This window comes from Melozone crissalis, unplaced genomic scaffold, assembly GCF_028551555.1.
Source record: "Melozone crissalis strain CALT ecotype California unplaced genomic scaffold, PUWL_Pcris_2 ptg000027l_1, whole genome shotgun sequence".
NCBI classification, from domain to species: domain Eukaryota; kingdom Metazoa; phylum Chordata; class Aves; order Passeriformes; family Passerellidae; genus Melozone; species Melozone crissalis.
The window spans coordinates 4032442-4052493 of NW_026535805.1; the positions used below are offsets into that span (position 1 = coordinate 4032442).

Genomic DNA, 20052 nt, shown 5'->3' on the forward strand with positions numbered 1-20052 from the left:
ATTTTCTGTGAAAGTACAGAAAAACAGCATGCAAGATGGGAGGAGAAGAGAGATGCATGTTTTGGATTGCATGAGTGGATTGGTAAATGAGAGAGAACTGAGTGATACATGGCAAATGGGAAGGTGGAATGATACAAAAAAGTCTGGAGTTTGGTCTCTTACACCTGGAGATTTAAGTCAGAATTTAACCCTTCAGTGCTACTGGTGTGTAACAGAGTGGAAAAAAGTTTAGTTTTCAGGCGGCAGAAGTCTCACTGCTTTGTCTTGCTTTGTCTCTTCCTAGGAGCCTTTGTCAGTTCGTGTTTATGGTGTACTTACCAGCCCATGTTTTAGGAGCATGCCTGCTGTCTTGGAAAGATCTTATCTGGAGGCAGGCTATGCAGTTTCCAGAAAAATGATTGCACTCGTTGCTGCTTTTCTGGGAAGCGTCATGGCCACGGCACTCATGCTGATGAGCTCTACTCACACCACACAGGAAAGGCCCTGACACACAGCCCTCCCCCTTGGCACCAGAAACAGCCCTGTGCCTTGCCCAGCTGGAAGGATGATGCCCCTCCTCTTCACTGTGGTGTTGTCTCCAACAAAAATAAGATATTAATGGTCAGAAGAATCCTGTGTTTTTAGCTATTTCCATTTATAAAGTTTTTCAGTTCCCTTTGTTTCTTAGCTTGAGCTACCCTTGTGTAGCATAGACCAGTGTAGCTTCTTTCCTCTAGAATATTTCCAACTTTATAATTATATATGTATTATATATATAATATTTCTATTTTATAGAGAGCTTTGGATCAATGAACTGCAATATTAAATGATTAACATGAATTAAAACAGTTGCTGCTATACATGGAAGCTGTATCAAATGAACCGAAAAGGACAGGGTAAGAGTGTGTAAGAATGGCAGACCTTAGCAATGGAAGATAATTTAATCCCATGAATCTCGTCAAAGCTTGTGTTCTCAGCTAAATGTTTTGGGGAGTCAAAGCCCCAGTCCTGTTCAGGGCCCTCAAGTCGTTTGTCTTACAACTGGAACTGCAGCCCATCTCCCAAAACTGGGAGAAAGGCAAGCTCTGGGATCCACTGCTCTGGGAGTCCTGAGTCCTCAGGGATCCCAGCTCTCTTCTGTTGAACAAGGTTGGGGGTGGGTCGTGAAGTAACTTGGAAATGTTGGTGGCCTTTTTTTTTCTTTTTTTTTTTTCTTTTCTTTCTTACTTTTTCTTTTCTTTTCTTTTCTTTTCTCTTCCTCCTAGCTGCTGGAATTTGGGCTCATGTTGTCCAGGCAAGGGAGCAGTTCTAGAACTGCATGCAAGCTGGATGAGTCCTCAAAGCCCTGGGTGGCCACCCAGGCTTAGACAGTCTGGGATATTCGCATTTTGGTGCTCCTTTGATGGTTTTATTGTTTTGTTTTAATTATTAGAACTTTTTAATATTAGTGGCTACTGCAGCATGAAACGCACACATTAGACTTGTACTTGCCTTGTTGTAAACACCCTGATACTTAATTAGCTTTCATGTTGTATTTAGAGAACAGCAACAACAAATAATGTGCAGTATTTACCTGGGCCTTGTTGTGTTCATATTATTGCAATGTATGTGTTGTTTCTCTTTTCAGTAATATTTTTCAGTCGGTTCTTTTTGAATGTGTATTTTAGTGGATGTTTAAACTTTGACTTAAAAGTAAGAACTCCTTCAAGGCAGACCTAAGATTCAACATTAATTCCCTGTTTATAAAATATTTGCTGACGAGGGCAAACCCTTCTCCCAGCTGACTTTCTTCATTGAATGGGGAGCTTGTTCTCTGTGTGTTGGTTATTGAAAGCTGAGCTCTTTGTGCCAGATATTTTAAGAAACTGTTGACGCTTAGATCTAATCTGTTACATTATACCGTGCTTTTAGACCAGAAAGTGAATGTGTTTTCATGTGTGTGGTTGGGCAGTACATATGTAGCAACTCTGAAAAATAGTGTTGCATAACTATAAATACAGTGTAGGATACTTTCAGCCTGCATTCTTGCTTTACTGTGTTTTGAAGGCAATGGCTGTGGTGGTTAGAAATGTTGCAACAGGAATGTCTTGGCATTGGGCAGATTCACATTTATATCTGATCATAAGGAAATAATACTAATTTTATGCTCCAGGGCTTAATCACGTGTGCTAACATATTGCTTTCCTGATGGGAGCTGTTTCTACATTCAATTCTGGTAGAACAAATACTTTTGGAGTAATCTAGCCTTTTTTATTGGACCCTTTTAAAAGGAACCAAAGATTACATTCTGAGGTTCTGCTCTTCTTTTAGACTAATGATACATCAGTTACAGAAGTTGTGAGAGCTTCCTCTCTGGTCTTAGATAGCCCAGGTTGAACCCTTCCATGCAGTTACAGTAGTGGAGATGTTTGCACTTGGGTAAAAGTGCTTTGGATCTCCTTTACTTGTCCACCTGGGCATGTGTGCTGTTGGAGACACTGTGTGAGCCTGGATAAGCAATATGGATGGCTTTTACCATGGCTGACAGCCATAAATGATTGAGATTTGTAAAAAACAATTCCACAGCTGGGTACAATGTAGCAATTTTACTGTCCATGCTTGTGATTTTTATTATTTTAGGGTTTTCCCCAAACTTTGAAGATCTTGGAATGAGGTAGTGATATGAATTTCAGTCTGGGATTTTTTTACATGTTCAGAACAGTACTCAGACCAGATTAGTAAAGGGCAAGTAAGGAAGGGCATGAAAGGTATGATTCCAAATATTTTATAGCTCTCAAAAACCAGAAGGAAAAGAAATACCTAGCTTTACCAAAGAAAGAAATATCATTCTTCAGTAATGGTATGGCTATGGGGGAGTTGATGTGTGCCCTGTGAAACTTCAAAGATGACAGTACATTAATCGTGCATCCTTTTCAAAAGTATATAAGGAACCAGATGAACAGAAAATGTGGATATGTGCAGCAGAACTGAAGAAGGTTCACTGAGTCACAGAACCTCTCAAGTTGCAAGGGGCCCATAACAATCACTGAGCCCAAATCCCTGCTCCTGGCAGGACTACCTAAAACTAGATCATATGATTTAAAGCATCATTCAGATGCTCCTTGAACACCATCAGGCTGGTACTGTAGTAATTTCCCTGGAGAGCCTGTTCTAGTGACTGACCACCCTACAGGTGAAGAACTTTTTCCTCAGATCCATTCTGAACTTGGAAATATAGAAGACTCATAGAACAGTTGGGGTTAGAAGGCCCTTTAGAGGTCATATCTAGTCCAACTCACCTATAATGAGTAGGGACTAGGTAAGGGTGCCCAGAGCTCCATCCAACCTGACCTTCAGTGTTTCCAGGGATGGGGCAGCCATCACCTCTCTGGGCAACCTCTTCCAGGGCTTCACCACTCTCACTGTCAATAATTTCGTCGTTATGTGTAGACTAAATCTACTCTTGTTTAGTTTAAAGTCATTGCCTCTTGTCTTATCATAACAGGCCCTGCTTTGTCCCTGTTTTACAATCCCAGGGTAAGTACTTCCCCTAAGGCAGCTTCATCCCATTTCCTTGTGTCCTATTCCTGGTCATTAGAGGAAGTGGCTGTTTATAATTAGGACTCAGCTGCAAACCACTGTCCTAAAAATGTGTCTCAATTATATAGACTGCCAGGATTGAACCTTAATTCCAGAAAGAAGAGCTGAGGGTCCATGAGACTGAACCTAGTACTTGAGACATTTTATAATCCTTAAAGAGAAGGAAATACATTAAGCATTTTGAAACTTGCTTTGAAGGTCTGACCAGCTTCTGTTGTTCTGTTTTCTTTTTCTGAAAAAAAGTTCTTCTGGCTTCCTACATGGACACAAAAACCAATTTGAGTGGCCTATATATTTATTTTGTGATATGTGACAGGTGAAATGGTGCTGAGGCTAGAAATCTGAGCTTCTGCTTTCATCAGTGAAGAGCTTGCTTTGTGTATGGAGCTGTGTTTGGATGAGTCACACTGACTGCTTTTTGTTTCTCAGCCTCTGAGGAAACTCTCCTCACCGCTGCTTAGTGATAAGCACTTGTGTTAGGAGGATCACAAGGATAACCTGGAGTTGTCTTCCATTTAAATCCAGCTTTTCTTGCTCCTTGGTTTTCTCCTGTTAGATTTCCCAGTGCCACACAGACACATGGTTGCATATCTATAGCTGTACTGCTAGCAGTACCCATTCCATGTGTATGTGCGTATTTATGGAAAACCTGTTTAAGGTCTACTTGTATGATCTGGACATGTCCCTTTTTCTTGGTTTGTATTAGTAGCCAGTTATCTTAAATAGTGCTGAAAGGAGATTTTTAATCTTGCTGTAATTGGCTCTAGAACCTCATGAAAACTGTGACTTGACCTACTTTTTGGAATGAAGTGGGGAATTGTGTCCTGCTTTCTCTGAGCTGCAGTGTCTTAAGGCGTGACCATGAGTGCATGGATAGTCAGCTTCTGCTTACACAGCTGGAGGATGTGTTAAAAATGGTATTTGACAATATGGCCTTGCTACATCTGCTTACACTTGTAAACTCTACAGGAAACCTTCACCTAGGTATTTACTCTTGAGGACTGTGTCAGGCCTAAGGCAGGATGCAGGGATACAAAGTGCAGAGAAACAAAGAATGGACTTTGTTTCATAATAGTTTTATTTCTAAATAGAAATAATATTCTGTAGACTGGAAAATCGAGTCTAATGTTTCCTGACTGGTGAGAGCATGCTGCCATCACCGTGATGGACAGGGAGTTCCCTCCCATAAATTGGGAGGTTTCTGTAAACTTAATGAAAAAGTCCCTGCTGCTGGAATGACTCTCAATAGAATCAGTTATGATAGAGTTTGCTCCCTGAAGGTTCTTAGTGTATGGTTGTCTCCTTAAACCAGACAGATGCAACTAAAAGCAAATAGAGAGTTTTAGAAAAAAAAGATGATAGCTTCAGTGTTTTGGTTTAAACGAGAAAGAATAAAAAAAGTGGGAAAAGGAAAAACACTTGTCATCCCTGGCTGCTTGAGTCATGGAAGTGCCCATCAGCATTTTTGCATGTCCTCAAATGAAGATGAAAAGGATAATTCCTCCTCTAGTTTAGGAATTGAGCTGCTCACTGCCTTTGTCATTTGGACTGTTGCAAACTGCTTGGCTGCCCTTTTCTCCCCTCCAGGTGTAGCAGCAATGTGTGTCACTGCAGAGGGAGGTTTCCCACTCATTGGGGAGCGCTGTGCACGGGTTGGGTGTTCTGGTGCACCTCACACACTGCCATGTGCTTCGGACTTGTCTGCCAGGGTAGTTTAAGGCACTGGTTTGGACAGATGACTGCATTACCTGGGGCTGGGACTCTCCTGTCTGTCCTCCACATGATGCAGTAACAGGGACTTGGCAGTTTCTCCTCAGGGGAGTGCAGACTGCTGGGGAGCGGGCTCCTTACACTCTTTGTGACACATACCACTCCTGCCTCAGCCGTGTTGCTACTCCTGATAAAGCCTTACAGAGTGAGGGTCGCTCTAGACTTCCTGTGTAATCAGTGAGAAGAAATGGGCATTTCCACAGTGTGATTCAGGATTCCTCTGTTGTGCATCACTTTCTGCAGGTGATTCATTTTCTCTTTCCTACTGTGTGTTTTGAAAAGGGAACTGTGGATCATTGGTCTGCTATTTAGAAGTCCCAGATATATGTCTAAAATTCTTCTACAGGATCAGGTAGAGGGTCAAGCCACTATTAGCAGCAGCATGAGAGCAAGCAGATATGTGGATTTTGATTGGAATTTCTATCAGCTTTTTAAATTTTGGGAATTCAATAGGCAATGGAAATCTTGGTTAGGGTAGCACTGGCAGTCTTAATTAAATTTATTCAATGTTGAAGTTTGTACTGCAGCCTGGATCAAACTTTTTCCCTTCTCCTGTAGCTGAGACACAGATCATGAAAACTTAGTTCTAAACTTACCTTTTTCAGTGATGTGAATAATTTTAATTTTTTTTTGCCTTACTGGCGAGGTATAGCACTCAAGGACCTGCAATTGGATGTCAGTACAACCCTCAAGTCACCAAATGTGTTTAAAAGAAGCATTTGTGTGGAGGCCCTTATACAGCTGAGAATCTCAACAAGAATTTGGCAGAAATCTCAGTGTCGGAAGATGGCAGATTCCTGTGCAGTGAGATGTTTACTGGTTCACTGTTTTATCTTTGGCAGCTGCTTTTGCACTTGATATCTTCAGCTGTTTTTGAAGTTTTTACAAAGAATAATTATTCATCTCATGAAATGGATCTATTTTACCCACCCAACAGGGCACTGATTCACATATTTCCCTGGCAACATCCCGTTGTTATCAGAGCTGCGTTCACTTTTGCAGGATTGCGTTCGCTGGGATTTTACAACTTCCTGGGCCGTGGTTTGGTTGCACGATTTACTGAGGTGTGGGGTGACTGTTTTCAATTATTCCTTTGGAAACACTAGGGTCACTGGGGTGTCTGGGAGGTGGAAGCAACCTGAGTTTTCCTGTTTTCTGCTGGCAGTGATGCTAATGTAGGTGTTCCAACAATCTTTTCGCAGGAATATAAGGTGTTGTACTGACGACCTATAGATAGGCAACAGCTTCATTGTGTCACATTTCAAGCAGTGTTTTCTTTTTGCCAGGACAGATTACTGTAAAAGGCAGTAGCCAATGGACTGGATTTTAACTCCACACCAGGTAAAATTCCATTAAATCAGCAGAGCTTTCTCAGACATTGATTCTGTGAGTTTGGGCACTACATAAAGGTTTCATTGACAGGGTTTTGTAAATGAGCTCTATAAATTCATGAACAAGGTTTCACTGCAGGCTCACCAGAGCCTTTTTTTCGTTTGTTTTGTTAAGTTCAGGCTAAGCACACATTCTTCTGTAAGTCTGAACGTGTTCGCTTGCTCTTTGAATAAAGTAACACCTGAATACACTTGCATGCTACTCTGCACCCACAAAGCAATTATTTTGTGACGTGCTTCTGGATACTTACATGGGCATGCCAGTTGTTCACTGGTATATGTACTCACTCAGTTCAGCTTCTGCATCAGTGCACAGCAGAACACACTACATTTAGCCAGACAAACATGGTGGACTTGAGTAATTCCAGTGTTTAGAGCAGTATGGATGGAGAATCTTTAAAATATATATTGAAAAATAAAATGGGGTTTATGGGGTATATGCATTATATTTTATTGTTACAACTGACACAATGTGGGGAAGAGAATGGAGCAATGAGAACTCTTCATGTTTGTTTTGGTTCCAAAGAATAGTTATGTCTGTACTTAAGCACCACTTTAAAAAAATGTTATCTATTTATTTTCAGTATTGCATAGTATGAGCTTGAGTATATACATTTGTTCTAGTTAACTCACCACATTTTTTTAGCATGATATTCTAACCTGCTTGGCCATTAACCTGGCTGGCTACCAGGAGAATTTTCAAACTGTTGACTCATATTGCTTCCATATGTAGCTTAAACCACCTTTTCCCACAGTAGATACAGCTTGAGGGTTAGCTGCCTTGTTTTTCAGGGCAGGGAGAAGCATATTTTGAACTGAGTCAACACATATGAATAAAGGAAGTAAATATGAGCTATTATTAACTTTTTGGGGTCTAATCTTGTTTTTGCCAAAATCTCGTTCCATTTCAGGGAAGACCAATGGGGATTTTTTGTGCTCCTCTTCCCCAGGAGGTTAAGCACTCTTCAGCCTACGTAGCCATGGCTTATCTTTGCACTTTTGCATCTTTGTGAGGATGAATCTTTGCAGCTGCCATTTCAGGACTTTTTTGGATCTAGTCCATCTGGAGATCTGGGGGCATGAGTTGCTGTGTGTGTGGGCCCTGCTGTTGTGAGGATGTGACTAACCAATAGAGCAGTGACACGCAGGCTGCATGCCACGGCACCTTAGTGAGCGCCTGTGTGTAGGTGGGGTCTCTGTGTGTGCTTGTGGCTCCTGTTCTCAGCTGGAGCCCCTGCTGTGTGTCAGGCACCAAAGGACAGGTGCCTGACACCTGGGAGAATTGGTTTATTGTCCAAAATCCTGCATCAAAGCAGTAGCTGCCTCTGGGACACAGCTCAGGCTGAGGAGGAAGAGCCCTGGGACCCTGTGTGGGAATGGGGAAGATCGTGTTGGGAGGAAGGTGAAGGTGGAGGCAGCAGCTGTGTGAGATATTGTGGGTTTGCACTCAAAAAAACCCAACCATGCTGTGAAAAGTGATATGTGGCATTGCTGTCATTCACCAACCAGACTCCTACCTTTTTTTTTTCTTTTTGTGATCAAAAAAGAAAGAATGTGAAGCTAAAAAGAAAAAATAGTTTCCTGAGCTGTAACCTTTGGATCTCTGTAGCCAAATGCAAGTGTTCTGCTCAGTTCAGGAGATATGAGCACATAGCTGAGCATGTTTTCAAGCCTAGGCTGAGCAATAAGACTGAACAATAACACTTTTAGCATGTGTTTAAAACCCAAATCAAATGGATGCATGGCTTTTTTCAAAGATGCGGATAACAAACTCTTTGCTCTCAAATTTTTTATTCTGATGTTTCTATGTAATATTTATACTTGCATTGAACATTTTGTTGTTTTTTTTTTTCCAGTTAGAAATGCTAATATACATATTTCTTTGCATTATATGACTTTTTTTTGCTTTACTTTTGCAATCCCACTCCAGCTTTTATAAAGATGAATTCTATGGTGGGGTCACCAGGGTTTGCTGGACTCCAATTTGCAGTGACCAAATGTAGCCTTTTCTAAATAAAAACTTCAGAAGACAAGAGAATATGGCTTCCCTGGTGGTTTTTTTTTTACTCTAAAAGGCCTGTCAAAGTTTTGTGCTGTATAATTCTTTAGGTATTTGGATTAACTCTGATAAAATTATAGGTGGTTGTAAGGGAGTTTATTGTGCTTATAAATTGTAGTGGGGCTCCCTGTAATTTGTTATAATTAATTCAATAGTTCAAGAGCAGAAAATCAAGATCAGGTTGTGGCATGCCTTCCTTTCTTGCAAAAGCATGCCATTACTGGCCTTTTTATTTAAAGTTTCACTTTGTGCTTGTGGGTTTATTTGAACTTGGAGAATGCAAAATGCATAATATGTTCTTTAAAAAAAAACGTACAAGTACAGAGGATGGACCTGCTGTGGTTGGGGGGGATTCTGTTTAAATGCAGAGAAATTGGTGGGTACTGTGGAGCTGCATCTGGTGGCAAAGCCTCTCATGGAAGGAGTGCGTGTTTTGGAAGGCTTGTGTCATGTCTGCAGGCTGCACAGGGCCTGCTGCATGTCTGTGCTTGTGGCCCATCAGAAATGGCAGGAAGAGAAAAGCACGGGCAGAGCCCTTCTTTGCTGTGTGTGCTCTGTTTCTTGCTGCTGTGAGAATGCACAGTGTGACTCTGTTGTGCCCTGGCTCTTTGCTGGGGGCTTTGCTGGGGTCCCTTGAACTCTGGGCAGCAGAGCCACAGCAGTTTGATATCAGACTACACTGGAAGCATGCACTGCTTACATGGGACAGGTTATACAGATCTGTGTTACTTTCCTAAACAGTAAATGTCCATTTGTAATATAAACATACTTTCCTTTAAGCTCTCTATTTTTCTGCAGAAATTTGGCGTTATTGACTAATTCATGCCAAAATACAAACCTTATTGCTCTTAAAACACTTTGCATTTACTTCTGAAATCATGTGCCAGCTGTGTAAAGAACTGGAGGAGGTGAAAACTTGGAATTTTAATTGTCTTTTGGGGAATGCATGCCAATTAACCACCTTTCAGTAGGCAGCTGTTGAAATGTAGGTGATAAACAACAACTAAGCAATGCACAATTCTCATCATGCTGTCTTCAGCTGTGCAAAGGTTTTCCTGTTCTAGTATCCTTAGCTAGGAGCTGGCTGTGGAGCTGGCCCTCAACCTTTGGAAGGCAGGGGCCTTTGGTAGGAACCTCACTGGTCAGCTGTGGTAGCTGGCTTTTCACTGTGTGCCCCAGTGCAGCTCACCATCAAGCCAGGCATCCAGCCTCTGCATCATTTGTCCTTATCTCACAAGCTGCACATCATGATAAATGGAAAGTGACCATCACTGTGAAGTTAGTCTGCTGTAGCCAAATCCCCTTTTTTCCCCTTCAACTATAATGTGTCGCTTTTAAAGAGAGAGATTGAGTGATCTGGAAGTAGGTGATAGGAACTGTGTTTTGATCTGTTCTCCTTTTTTTCATTTAAATGTGTGAATATGATACTATCCCAGCATTGTTCTGTTTCATTAGGAAGGGGAATGACACAAATCTTTCCGTGTATTTATTTTGGTTGTAGTGTCAGTCATGTTTTCCATCCAGCTGCTGGAGGAAGCCAGGATGTCGGCAGTTGGATGCTGCTTTTGAAGAGTCATTTCTCAGTTACCTGAAGCTAGCCTTGACCTACCCTCTAAGGTTGCTATGATCAAAGAGCTCTTACCCTGCAAGATGTTATGACTCTGTTTTTACTGTTGGCATTGACAGTTTGAGCTTCTGAAGGAATTTCCTCCTGCATGTGTGACAAAAGCTCTTTCGTCTCCTTTGCTGTCTTTTTCTGGCAAGTCTGCTGATCTTCCCGAAGGTCTGTGACAGGGTGTGGTAGACTCATTCTCAACAATACCCTTCCAAAAATATTACCCTTCTATTAGTGGAAACACTGTCATTGCTTTTTATATTCTAACTCAAATCCCAGGTAAATGGCTTGTCTAGGACTGTGAAACACCAGGCTTTTGCTGGGAGAGAAGTTGATGAAATTCCAAAGGAGTGAACTAGAGATGGTGTTTATCAACACCATCTAAGTTTTTAAAGTGGCAAAGACGAGGCATTAGCTCTGTGTTACTGAAAATGACATCATGGATCTATGTATCTCTCTTTTAAAGTGCCTTTAGATTAAGATGTGCTGATTGAATCCTTGCCTCCAAAATGTGTTTCAGCATGCTCAGGCTCAGAAATCATAACACCATCTTTGCCAATATCCTGATGTTGCATTTGAAAAGACCAGTCTTGTCTGCCTGTCTGCCTTCCTTACCATATAAAATCCAGTCCAAGTTTGCAAGTCAGATTTGTTGCAGAATGGTACACGTGAAATAAGCAGCATCCAGCAAGTAGTGCTCTGGATTGCCACTTGGGAACAAAACCTTAGATCTCCCAAATCTGCCTTGGGTTCCTGCCCAAGTTTACATGAGTAGCTTCACCGACCTCAGATAGTCTATGAAATTAGGCTAATGATCATTAATACATTAAAGCATGTTTTTCTCAGAAAAGCTACCAGTAAGAGTTAAATAGTAATACAATTCTCTTAAATATGTAATAAACAAATAGAAATCACTTCTTGGTCATTATTAGGGAGTTCCTTTGGTTGCCCTGAATAGCCAAGTCATTGGCTCTTCTACCTCAAAGGCTGAGAAAATATATCCTCAAAATAAAAAATGGGCTTCTATTTCAAATGTAGCATATAGGTATCTATGGAATCCTGTTGCTAAATAGTAAAAAAGCCAAAATCATGGCAGGTTTTAAGGTGTCAGGTGAACAATAGACACATCCATATCAAAGCTGGTTCTTAAAATAATTTTAGTAAATGATAAAAGACTTCTGTTCTGGAGAAACCGCTTCCCCTGTGGGCACATTATTGCATAAGTGTACATTGCAGCGTCTGTCCTCAGAAATATATTACCATACTAAGATAATCTCAAATGAGCTGACTTGGACTGTTGTGACTCAATGAGACTTTTATTGTGTTCCTAAATTAGAAGATCGTGTTGTACTCTAATTGCAGGTTTTTTTTTTGAAGTTGGAAAAGAGTTGAAGTTCTTGAGTTAAACCGCTGGTGGACCAATCTGTTTCTCCATTGAGTCTTAAAGGTTTCTTCTTTTGGAGGTATGAAATGGTAGAGCAGTTCTCTTTTCCTCCAGAGAAGTTAAATTACATAGCTATGTAGTTATCCAATAGATAGGCTTGGTGCCAAAATGGTACCTAATGAGTTATAAAAAAGTTAGTCATGCCAGTAATAGCATCATTAGAAACTATTGTAAAGGAGTTCTACCTCTTGGGTAACTAATCCATGTTTTGTAGTGCTTTGTTTATTTTCAGATACACTCAAGGTAAATATTTATTGGTATTGAAAGTGTGATGTAGTTATACTGGCTCATAATTTCCAAATAAAACAAACTGATTAAAAAAAAAAAAAAAGGAAAGGTTTCTAAGTGTTTCCTGCTGCATTGGAGGTACAAACCGTCCGTGATGTACAGAGAAGGAAAGTAAAACCTGTGAAAAATAACAAAACTCCAGACAGGTCACATTGCAGTATTCAAACCTTATTAACACAATACTGTCACCTTTTTGTATAAAATATACATTTAGATTGTAAATCCCTGGGACAAAAAGAATTTTTAGTTCTGTTTCTTTACATTTCCTAGCAGAGTTTGATGCTGCTTGATTACTAAGGCTAGTGGATCTGATAATACTGAGTAATGATTAAGGTAAGGAAGTATTTGCCTTGTGGTTCTTTGTGGAAGTCACTAGTAAGAAAATCCTGAAGATGCAGTGCAATTACTCTGCAAACCTAACCCATATTCTTACTTTTGTAAACCATCCTTTAATTTCTCTACAAAAACCTCACTTCTTGTGTTGGTCAGGCCAGGTTCTGTATGGCTTGTGGTATATGAAATGGTTGTTGAGGAGAATAGAAGTCAGTGAAATTGAGTTATTTTCTGTGTGTATCAAATAGCAACAGGGATTTTACATCATGTAAACAGTGGTGATGGAAGGGTGCAATGACTTCAGTGACATTATGCAAACACCCACATTCTTTTTTGAAGTGACCTGAGAGCAAATGTGAACCCTGGTCCTAGGGGAGGTCCATGCAGAATTGTTTGAGCAAATGGAATTTCCCTACATTTATGCAGCTCTAGCAGAGTTTGAATCTGGGTGTTGCAATTAAATTTTAAAATAGTACCCTTATCTCCTGCTCATAATACTATTGGGTTTTGGTGGGCTTTTTTTCCTTTAATGGTATGGATTGCCAAAATACAGATTCTGGAGTTGAGATGTTGTCTCATAGTCATGCAGTTGCAGCTTCTTTACTCTATAAAAATGTGCTTTTTGATGCCATGCATGCAAATATACTTCCAATGTTTTGTGTGTTGGCTAAATAGAGTTGTGGGAAATGATATCCTTATAATGATGGCTTTGTTCAGACTTGTTGTCCACTCCCATTCCCCTTGGAATTAGCTACAGGCTGGCAAACTGCAGTAGCCTTTATTATATTAAATACACAATGGCTCTGCTAGTAAAGTTTAACCCAGAGAGAGCAATGAAGGTGAGAGATTTCAACCCTAGGCTGACTCAGCTATGGTGGTGTGTGCTGCCCTGCACTCCTCTGGTATGGCAGAATGGCTTTGTGATTAAACCTTCAGAAATCTTAACTTTGATGTTTTTGTCCTTTTTTATTTGGGGGTGCAGATTGCAAATTTCTCTTTTTGTTCACTTTTCATAGGCCTTCCCAACTAAACCACCTAATAGAAGGCTTCTGAAATGCATGTTTTTATCTGCTGTCCTGGAACAGCTTTCTTCAGTGAATCTATAGCTGAAGCATTTTTAAAATGTTCGATTTCCCTCAAATTATAGATCTACTTTTGCAATCCAAGCGAACAAAGAGCAGTCTCAGTTAGCATAGTGGTATAATAACAGCATTTAATTTAATTTCAGATGGAGGAGCCTCAAATCCCTGACAGAACTTGGGCCAATTGCTCCTCTCTGTTGGCTGGGCAGGGAGCCTGACCACAGTTTTGCAGCATGGCTGAGCCATGAATCTGTGGCTGGTGGAGTTATTAGAGCCTTCTAGTGGAGCTTCCTCCAGGGTATCCTCCTCCTCTGCCTTGACACTGGAATTAGCCACCCCAGTCCATGCCTGGGGACAGATGTCCCAGTTCATGCTTTATTTGGACACCATGAAAAGACATGTCAGGGGACTCTTTAGGTGGATGTCACTTGTCACCCTATCAGTCCAGGGTTAAAGGGGAAGCAGGTACCAACCACAGGTTTCTGACTCAGTCTTCTTCAGATTATCTTGGCAATTCCACTGAAACAGGTGCCAGAACCACAGCAAGTGATTGCATTTCACTGAGTTTGCCTGTGAGAAGTGGCAACTTTCTCCATGAGATTTTTTCCTGACAGGTACACCAGTTAATGACAGAGCACTAATTGTGTACATCCCTTAAACTCTTACTGCATGCTAATCTACAATATATAATAAATCCTAAACTCACTAGATGATATTTAAGGTCCATTCCAGCTCAACACATTCTATGATTGAATAAAGTTATAGAATATTCCTATATTCTATCTATATAATATCTTCCTAATAAGATTTTTAAATGTGACCCGTTCCTGATGATCAAGTGAAACACCTGTAAATAGACATCTTTCTCACATTGTGGGCGCTGTCAGCTGTCTGTGAATGTGTAACTGTGTGTGTGCTCTTTAATTGCCCTAACATTTCTAACATCAGTGTTGGGGGAAGTTTGTGAAGACAGCTCTTGAGAATTCCACATTGTCCAAGGCAGACACTAAGCAATGTTTCCTCCTTGCTTTCATCACATTCCTATGGCAAGTCAAAAGGCAACTCAAACCCCACAGCAATGTTTCTTTTGAAAGCCTAGGTCATAATATTTGATACTGCAGTAACTGCATACAGGCACTGTATTTTGTTGATGCTTGCCTAAGCAATCCTTCCTGTGATTTGTCTGCAGTTGTGTGGACACTGTGCTTGAAATCATGGTTCCTCTGCAGCTGGTGACGTTATTCACTTCTGTACTACTGGGATGTCACTATAAGATTTGACATTGGTTTGAGTCTCACATAGCCTCTTACCACTCTGTTTTAACAATAGCCTTATTTTTATGGCAGATCCAGATTTTACTCTCCTTGTCAGACTAGAATACATAACTCGTGTGTAGATGTAGTGTGGACCCAATAGCTGCTTTTGGGATTGCAAGTGTTAAAGACCAAATTCATCCAACACTTGCTCACCTGCGTGGTTGATAAAGCAGCTTATGTCAAGCTTCTATGAAAGCATGCATGTTTTCAGAGTTAGGATTTGGTCTCTGCAGAGGAGTGGAAAGAAGCCGATTTGTCTCTTGGACTGACAAGTGTGAAACCAGGGGCTGAGGCACAGGGCCCAGGCTGAGAAGCCATGTGCTTTTCAGCCTGCTTCTCTCAATCAAATTTCAAAATCCTCATCAGTTTTAATCTTTATTAGGCTGTGTGAAAGCCAAATTTGAGCATTTTAAATGAGATGATATTTTTCTTGTACCTCAACACAAACAGTAACACTTGCAAGCATAGTTAAAGGCAGCACGGTTCATGTTCTGTGGGTGATGTTGCAGTGGTTCTCCCTTCTGCTGGGGCTGGGAAGGTCACTTGCACTCTAAAGCAAGGCCAGAACAGCTTCCCTGTGGAGAGGTTCGGAGGGAAGGTCGGATGTGGTTGTAGCTGAGCGCAGGTAGGAGTTTGCTGCCCACAGACTTTGACTGCTCTTCACTGTCTGCCTTGCAGAGCTTGCAGTCTCTGGGACTGGCTGGCGTGCTTGTGTACCAATTCTTTCTATCCCACTTTATCTCAAGCAATTATTTCTTAAATCCATGGCATTTCAAGTGGATGCCCTCCACTTTCAGTTTCGGAGGGAGAGCAGGCATGCAGCTGTAGGGTGCAGTAACCTCTGTGCTGCTGTGTCTGCTCACAGCCTGAAAAAGCCCATTTGTTGGGTTGTGAGGTTCTTGATTTGGATCACCCAGGTGTACCCAGGGGTTGGAAGCATGAGGCTGAGTGCACACATGGACTGTGCTAGAAACTGTGTTTGCTTGCTTTCTGTGTCTTAGTCATCCTTACACATGAAAAATGCCAATTAAAAAACTTTTTGTTTTGCGCCATAGTTTAAGGTAAATAAGCAGACCAAAGTGTATAGCTAAAACTCTATTTCTTTGATCAAAATGGTGACAATGGATCAAAAACAAGAGAAGAAACATGGAAAAGCCCCTTTTTGCATTGGGGATTGCATGGTCCCTATAAAATTTACAAAAGAGGTAATCTTCACAGATATCCCTCTTCTGTGTGATCTGGGGAACCCAAACTAGAACCTTTTATTTTCCTTTCATCCATGTGGAAGCATTGCACAGGTAGGGATCATATTGGTTTGTTATGGTAATGAGGAGCTTCTGAAGCTGGGTACAGACCTGCTGTTCAACAAGTGACCTGACCTGTTTGGGGTGATTTTTTCCTTCCTTTACACAGTCTTTTTTTCCCTGTAAGAAATGTACAAGCATATAGATATTATAATTTGTGCTCATTTGTGCTCCTTTTTTTAAAAATTTTTGTAGGTATCAGTATTACCTACAGGTGAAAAAGGATGTTCTTGATGGACGATTGATATCCTCCTTCGAGCAGGGGATTCGACTGGCTGGTCTGGCAGTGCAAGGTAGGATGGTGTGACCCCATGGCCTCTGTCCAGGAATGGCTCTTGTGGTTTGTCCTTCATCTTGACTGGGCACTGAGGCCCTGTGTGACTCCTGCTCACAGCAGCTGGGTTTCCAATTGTTTCCAAAGTGCAGGGGTGGACTGCTGTGGATGAAACACTCACAGCCTCAGGGTGGGAATGAGGGACCACATCACAGTGCTCAACTTTCCTATTTCTAAAATTCATGCAAGCAGATCTCAACAGAACACCAGTTCTTCCAGCCCTGACCACGGAGTACTTTGCAGTAATGAATTTGCTTCACGTTCTCTGGTTTCAAATGCAAATTACATCAAAAAGCACGGCAGCAGCTTTAATTTTGCCTTTAATTAAAATCTCATTTTGCTGTATAGTGCTATATGAAGTATGAAAGAACACATGACCATAATTGTTATGTGAGTTATAAGTTAATAATAAACTACTTTTTACTACAAGATTTTTATTCTGAGACTCCTAAGGACATCAATAAAAGTAGGATCATAAAATATGTATGTTCAGAGGAAGAAGCCCTGTATTTGGGTAAAGTATGTTCCGGTCTATCCACAGCTGACTATGAGAACTTGAGGCAGAGTTTCAGCAGTGATGTTCTCTGCATGCTCTCTGATGAGTGGGAAGGGGGAAGTATGTACATAAATAGCAAACACAAGAATCTATCTGATACTTGACAATTGAAGGTTCAATGGAGAGAAATGCTTTTATGGTCTTTTTTAAAGCAGAAGAAATGCTGTGTTTGTATCTTAAATCTTTGCTAAAAATTGAAGGGAAAATGTTTCTTGTCAAATCTTGAAATGTTTGCCTAATAAAGGGAAATATGAGTATAAAATTATTCCATAATGAATCATTTAATTTAGGTAAATGAAGATTTTCCAGTGTGTAAGTTAGGACTCAATAGATACTGAATATGTTTTTTGGAGCTTTTTCCTAATTTTGAGAGTGAGTCAGTCCTACTGTTCCTGACCTTGTATTACTTCCTTTGTCCTTTGCATGTGATACAACTAAAGGTATTTGAAATACTTATTTCTTTTAAACTTGCAGACTCTGTTTTATGCTCATTTTGATTTCTTTCTGTTTATGTTAAAACATAACTCTGAGGTAGAAACAAAATGAAACTGCATTTTTGGCATCCTGCAATATGTGAAATTATCTAGTAGCTTTGAAAGAATGTGTAGATAAAATGATTTATGGTGGGGATTTCCAGCTCCTATAATATGAGAATCTTGTAGATGGCTTTTGATCCTGTTCAATTAATATAAAATAAAAACCTCCTGGCAAGATACTCTTTTGATATAAGCTGTTGTATATTTAACAGATAGATAAATGTAGGCATTGTTTGGGGTTTTAAATTGTAGTTTAGCCTTTAGTAAGCATTTCCAAAACTCCACAGTCTCAAGGACATTTGGACAAGAATTCTCAGCCTGACAGATGAGTGAATGTGAGCATGGCTTTTGGAGAGATGTAGAAGAAGCAGAGAAGTGAGGAGAAAGGTGTGGGCCAGTCAGTCAGACCAACACAGTGCCTGCACTGCTAGGTTGGCTGCAGAAGGATAAGCCTTCCCCTATGCTGGCTATTGACAATTTTTAATAAAACTGACCTTTAACCTTTTAGACCTTTATAGGTTTTTAACCTTTGTAGGCTGTAAAATTAATCTTTTGTTCAACTGTGTAGAATTGTAGCAGAGTTAGGTTAAATTTTCTATTTTTTTTGCCTGGTCAGGATTGGAAATGGTGGAGAAGCAAAAGTGTGCATGATTTTTAAGGAGGCTGAGTAATCCCAGCATTTTTTTAATGGGAGTATGATTCTAAGAAGGCTACAGAAAAACAAGCTCTTGCACTCCTGATGGTTAAGCATCACAAATAGTCATTATATTAGGGATGAAAGAAAGAAATTACTTGTTGGCTGTCACTTGATCTCTGGTAATAACACTGTTATTTTGAGACATCCATGTTAAAAGCTAAAGTACAAGCAAAAGTCTTTGTGCTGGGTTGTGGCTTCAGAGAGAACTTGCCCACTTGAAATTAAGCGTCTGTGCAAAGGTTGAGTGTGGTCTTGACATGTGTGGAAAGTGCCAAAATGAGTAAGTGTGTTGTTTTTTTTCCAGCGGATTTTGGAGACTATAATCAGTTTGAATCTCATGACTTCCTCCGAGAATATGTCTTGTTTCCTATGGTGAGTTCCTTATCCCTCTCTTTTGTGGTCTTTTGTGAATAATTTCTCCATGATTCAGAGATGGCTTTGTTGATAACAGGGTAAAAGCACCAGCACTGGACTAGTGAAAACAAAATTTTCTCCCCAAAACTTGATTGCAGCTGAATTATTCTATCTGTGGAATGTCAGCCCATTTTCAATTCCTGTTGAGCCTCCACTACGAACTGGTGGCCACAAAAAATCCAGACATCTTTGAATCAAAAAAGAAATTTGCAGCTGTTTTAGAAGGTGTATAACAGCAGTACTGTGATATTAGCAACATGGCACATCAAGGGGATGTGAGGGCTGCTGCTGTAGTAAATGTTGTGTCACAGGACAAGCCGTGCAGCCACTCCTGAAGAGAGTGTGGATATACATCAGCTGACTGTTGCACTCAAGTGAAGCCTGAATCAGGTCTTCTCAAAATGTTCTCCAGGGAACATTTGCTGTAAATTCAATTTACATTTGGAAACTAGCAAATAACTTGAATGTTTAGGGAAGGAGCTTAGGTCACTAATGATGTTGGAAATGCCAAGCACTTGCAGTCTGTGACACTGAGATTCTCTGGGAGGATGAATTAGAGAAGAAAAAACCCAAAACAAATGCCTTTTGAAGCTAAGGCTGGCTTTGTCTTAGATTAACAAGTCCATCAGCGTGAGTGTTTAGTGTAATCTTCATAAATATAAAAGATTATGGAATTCTTTCCAACTGGAAAAAATATCTGGAAGCAGGGTGGGGTTCCCATGCCCTGAGTGTAGCTGCCTGGAAGTTAAGGCATCTGGTTTCCCTCCGCAATTAGTGGAGCAATAGAGGGAGAATGATTCATCTCACTGTAATTTGAAGGCTTGAGAAGCATTTCATCCCACTTACCCATGCTCTTTGCACAGCAACTGCAGTGGACAGTTCATCTTAAGTCCAAAAAGGTGGCATCTGCCTCATCTGCCTGGTGTCTTGAAGTGAAAGTGCGATTTTGAGACACTAGATAGTTCAATACAACCTGAAAAAAGCAGAAAGAAGATGGGAACGCACAGAGATCTGTGCTTTATGTAGAATATGCATGTAAAATGTGGCTTCAGTATTAACCTTTCACTAATAAACTTCTGTTATCTTCTCTGTGGGGCAGAATTTCTTTGGTTAGCCATCTTGTCTATTGATAAGTAATTGATGATCTTGTGTATAGTTGATGGCTTATGAAGTCATGTAAGATAGCACAGAGATCTGTGCTTTATGTAGAATATGCATGTAAAATGTAGCTTCAGTATTAACCTTTCACTAATAAACTTCTGTTTTCTTCTCTGTGGGGCAGAATTTCTTTGGTTAGCCATCTTGTCTATTGATAAGTAATTGATGATCTTGTGTATAGTTGATGGCTTATGAAG

The 20052-nt window shown here is 40.5% G+C and overlaps 1 protein-coding gene across 1 annotated transcript in view; it reads left to right on the forward strand.

Annotated features, from left to right (window-relative positions):
• PTPN14 (protein tyrosine phosphatase non-receptor type 14) overlaps positions 1–20052 on the forward strand; it is a 66119-nt gene that overhangs the window by 13334 nt on the left and 32733 nt on the right. The window contains exons 3-4 of the mRNA XM_054279929.1: positions 16356–16453; positions 18588–18655. Coding sequence (XP_054135904.1) covers positions 16356–16453; positions 18588–18655 — 166 coding nt within the window. The remainder of the gene's footprint in view (positions 1–16355; positions 16454–18587; positions 18656–20052) is intronic.